At 46.6% G+C, this 4,815-nt stretch overlaps 1 protein-coding gene across 1 annotated transcript in view; it reads right to left on the bottom strand.

Annotated features, from left to right (window-relative positions):
* Positions 1-1,175: 1,175 nt before the first annotated feature.
* The window catches only part of CUNH9orf153 (chromosome unknown C9orf153 homolog), a 15,425-nt gene continuing 11,785 nt past the window's right edge, over positions 1,176-4,815 (bottom strand). Inside the window, exons 2-3 of the mRNA XM_012516523.1 lie at positions 3,361-3,841; positions 1,176-1,414 (exon numbers count right to left, since the gene is read on the bottom strand). Of these exons, the coding sequence (XP_012371977.1) occupies positions 1,176-1,414; positions 3,361-3,841 (720 nt within the window). The remainder of the gene's footprint in view (positions 1,415-3,360; positions 3,842-4,815) is intronic.

Here is a 4,815-nt window from a genome sequence, read left to right as displayed (position 1 = left end):
TTAAAAAAAAAAAGAAGTCTTAGTCCCATCTCTATAGCCACAGGTGTTAATTCTTCTACCTGTTGAATTCATCAACTGCTTTTATGGTAACGGACTTCCTCGGGTGTTTAACTTTTTGTAGGGAGGAGGGCTGCTGTGGATTGATCTGAGGCCCTGTGCAAGCCAAATGGAAGAGCTATTCTTGGGGCAGGGAGATAGCTCAGTAGAATAAGTGCTTGCCTGTGTAAAACCATGAGTTCAAACCCCGGTACCACAAAAAAAAAAAAAAAAAGGAGAGAAAGAAAAAGCTATTTTTGCTTGGAAGTTCTGTATGTGCCTCCTGATAGGTTACAGCCCAAGTACAGACTGCTAAATTATCATGGCCCTAATCCAACATGGCTCAACCCCCAAAACAACAGCTTGTGTTCCCAATGACCACTTCCTCCTTCTTCCCCACTCCAGCCTTTGATACAACCCCCTTTTACCTTTCCCACCCACACAAGGGAGCGTCCAATCAGCTCCTTGTGTGTTGCTGACCCCGCCCCTCAAGCTCCGCCCCCAACAAAAGTCCATGAAGTCTCAGGCTCCAGGTCTCAGGTGGGAGGATCTGCCCATCTCCCTGCCCTTGATCCTCTCTCTGTCTTCAGAGTTAATAAAAGCTTCCCCTCCCCCTATTTCTGCTTCTCTGCTGCACCACCACCACTGCTACCACCTTGATTTCTTAGGGCCAATGTCTACTTCAGGGGCTGGGAGATAGCTCAGCAGTATAAGTGCCTACCTGGCAAGTGCAAGGACCCGGGTTTGATCCCCAGTGCTGCATACCTTAGCAGCCCAGGAACCCTGGGCATGCCATGCTGGCCACCGAGTCCAGGCTTGGTGGTGCATGCCTGTAATCCCAGAGCTGGGGAGCCTGAGACAGGGGGGTCACTATGAGTCCAAGCTGCGTAGTGAGACCCTGTATCCAATAAATACATTTTAAAATATACTTTTAAAATATATCTACCTCAGCCCTGGCTCAAATGGGTTACATAGGTCAAAATCAACTATTATACTAGCAGATCAACCTGAGTCTTTTACTCCGTATTGCTGTTTTATTTGGCAGTTTTCATGAACATGGTTCTACTGTTACACTGGGTGTCTCTTCTTCACTTTTTCAATGCTGGCAAAAAATCCACACCCAAGGTATTTTCAATAAACTAAATATTCCATGTAAGATCACAGTTTCCTTCTTTGTTGAATTCAGTCTGTGGATAAATGACCAAAGATTTACGTACTATAGGGGGGGAAACGACACCAGGCATGTCCCGGTTCTCTACAAATCTCTTCTCACTGTTGCATTTTATGTCCATGGTTGGAACCACAATCATGTGCTTCCACTTTGCAAGCCCTTTAAAATATCTCCATTGCAGGTCCCTTAGATCCATGAATTGTTTTTCTGAAAAGAATCACATTTTCAGAGACTCAGTGACAATGTTATTTAACCTTCAGTTACACAGAGAATAAACCTTCCGTGAGTTTGCGTCTCCTTAGTGCTCTAGCCCTCATACACTAACCTAAGTGGGAGCCTGTAGTGTTCCCCTCCTCTAAAGGCTGCTTCTGAGTGGGAATAGGGCGAGTCCAGCTAGCTGGAACAAAGGGGGCCACCCCAGAGCTTGGCAGACAGCAGCAGGTCCCTTTAGTGCAAAGGCACTAGCAAGAGGTGTTAACGGGGAGACAAGCAGAGAGAGAAAAGGACCCGCAGGAAACAAGGAGCAGACTGATCACAAGTACGGAGATTAGGGCCAGCCAGAAAGCTCAGCAGACTAAAGTGTCTAATTGGGCAGGCACAGGGACCTTCCCTGCGTGCCACGCTGACCCCTGACCCCGGGGGGCACTGAGATGAATGGGCATGGTGGCATGTGCCTGTAATACCAGCACTTGGGAGGTTGAAAACAGAACAATCACTATGAGTCCAATCTGTATAGTGAGACCCTGTATTAAATACAAAAAATAAATAAACAAGTGTGGAGATTAGTTAATGCCAGTAGCTAGCATGCCCATTAGTAACACTGGTAGTGTCATTTCTCCCTTGATGTTGACATAGGGCTGAAGATAAAAAGGCCAGTATCCTGCTAGAATTTGGCTATTCTCTCTGCCTTTCCAGGATCTACCAGTTTGGAGTGTTACTTGGAATCTTACTGAAAAAACCGACTAGAGTGCAGTCTTTCTAAGGAATCAAGAAGACAAGGAAATCCCGCTGAGACACACTGCGCATGCCCTACTCGGCAGCCACACCCTGCTTCTTCACCTTTGGCTCCTTTCATGGTGAAATACTCTGTAAGCTAAAGAGCAAAGTGACAACAAAATCAAAAGGCGTGAGTCTTTGCCTTCACTAAAACTCAGGCCAAAGAGCCAGGCAGCTGAACATGAGGCACCTGAGGAGATAAGCAGCATGACAGCCAAGTCTGTTTCTCCAAAGTGACTTTTGAGCAGGAGCCCTTGGCCCAAGGATTAAGCAGACCCTGCCCTACCTAAATCAGTCCCGGGCCCCTGGGCTGGCAAAGCCCGAGTTTGCCTGGGGCAGCCTTTGTGTTTGTTCTGTACATGTAAATGACAGGTTGCGGGTTGTCCTGAGGGGAGCAGCTTGCAGCTTGCCTCTCCCATGATGCACTGCCTCGCCTCAGGCCCGGAAACGAGCCAGCTGACTATGACTTCAAATCTTTCAAGCTGTGAATGGAACTAAATCTTTCCTCTTCTAAGCTGTCTATCTCTGGGATTTTGCTGGAGATGAAACACTAATACTGTCTATTAAAAAGTCAGATATGTTGTTTGTGGCCTCTGTTGAAGGTCCTGATTGAGATGTAATAAGGAAAGAGTAAAGATTTATGAAAAGAATTCCCGCAGAAACCTTTACGTGGTGGCAAAGCTAAGATACTTTAAAAACATGATTCTTCACTGACATCATGTTACAAGAAACATGACTAGTCTTGGGTATTCTGTTGTCTGCCTTGAACTGGCTTAGTTTGTGAGGGAAAATTTAAGTGGTTTGCCTGAAGGACCCAATTTTCAGGAGCCAGCTCCTACTTGGCTTTGGAGGGTTTTTGTTTGGTTGGTGGGTTTTTTTGGTGGTGCTGGTGCGGGGAGGGAGAATCAGGAATTGCACTCAGGGCCGGATACTTGCCAGCTAGGCGCTATGCTGCTGAGTCTGGCTCGGAGGTTTTTGAGTCTCTGTTTTGCCTTTCACTGCCCCTGTAGGCAGCAGAAGCTGCAGCCAGGAACCTGAGAGCCTGCACCATTTTCATGGGTCAGTGTCTGCCGCTGCTCTGGACACCAACCTTGGTTTGCAGACTGAAGAAAGATTCCCACCCATCTTCTCCCAAGTGACCTCCTCTGTTTGGTTACCTGGGTCCACTAAGAAGTATTTGGCAAGTTTATCTGGGACCATCACCTTCAGTAGGCAGGGCCTGTCTATCACTTGGGGGTCTTGAGTCTTCTCTGTGGGAGCCTGTGGCAGAGATTCCAAGCCTTCCAGGATAATGTTGTAAGGAAAAGGGTGTGGGAGCGGCGGGATCCCACTCTCAGTTAGTCTCTTTTGAGACCTGGTGAGCCCCACCACTGGGGAGAACAAGCCCTCCAGCAAGCTGCGGTGCAGGTACTCAACCATAGATGGTGGCTTCTCAGGCTCCCTTTTTACCAGGGTGTACGAGAACACCGACTTCGGGTCCTCCCTTCTGGAGCTGGTTCTGCTGATGAGTGCCATGGTGTTCAAGCTTTTAGCAAGTAGTTTCTCTGCTTCTGTAAATGAAATGCTATGAGCTTTTAAGAGACTTGATTTCTTACTGTCCTTATTAAAATTTTCAACCAATGCATATAATTCAGGCAGCTGTGGGAGAAAAAAAAGCGAGGGAGTCATGAGATGAATGAAAACAGATTCAGGACTCCAGAAAAATAGGAAAATAACCAAGGAAACAGAAACATTTACTATTGGGAGATATTTTTACCTACCTAAACCACATCAATGGTAGCAATGTGGAATAGCGAACAGAAGGCTAAATCTGAGATCCATTCCCTGGAAGATGATTTAGACATACCTTTATCCTCTCCAGTAGGAAATAAACCAGTTATATTTTGATTTGAGAGTATTTGAGATCTTTTCCACTCTGAACTTTCTTGAGTGACCTCCGCCAGAGACAGATGCAGAAAATGGGGCAGAGAGTATGCTCCTGGCTTGCTTTGACACAATTTTTTTAAGGACAAAGGGGTACTGGCCATCCAGACAGGAAAGCTTCCTCTTTGGGTCTGAAGCTCCGGACATTCAGCAGCTGAGGGCAAGGAATTCTGGAAGAGTTGTGAATGGCTGGAGTATTTTACCAAAACCAGTGTTTATATCCACAGTATTTTTTTTTTTTCTGTATTTTAGGGAAGGGTCTACAGGGTCTTCTGGGACTTACTACTAGATCAGACTCATAGTGATTCTCCTGTTTACAGCCTCTCAAGTGCTGGGATTACAGGTGTGTGCCACCAGGTCCAGTCTCAATCACCGACTCAACATGCCCAGGGATGGGGCGGCCCAGGCCTGGGGAACAAACCCCCATACCCTATGTCTGCTTGCAGGTGCTTTAATCCCATGAGCCATTTTGCTGGCCCAAGAACAGTATTCTTTTTCCAGAGCATCTTGCCTACCTAGCCTGTCCTTCCCAAGCCACTTCTTGGACTGTTCAGACCCCAGGTGGGTTAGCGGACTGGGGATGTGGGTCAGCAGTGGTGGATTTGCCTAGCATCCCACCACCTGAGTCTGATCCTCAGCAATGAGAAAATAATAACAACAACAATGATAATAATAATAATAATAATAAT

This window comes from Octodon degus, unplaced genomic scaffold (genome assembly GCF_000260255.1).
Source record: "Octodon degus isolate 3935 unplaced genomic scaffold, OctDeg1.0 scaffold00111, whole genome shotgun sequence".
In the NCBI taxonomy this organism is placed as follows: domain Eukaryota; kingdom Metazoa; phylum Chordata; class Mammalia; order Rodentia; family Octodontidae; genus Octodon; species Octodon degus.
This window is presented reverse-complemented; position numbering and strand designations above follow the sequence as displayed.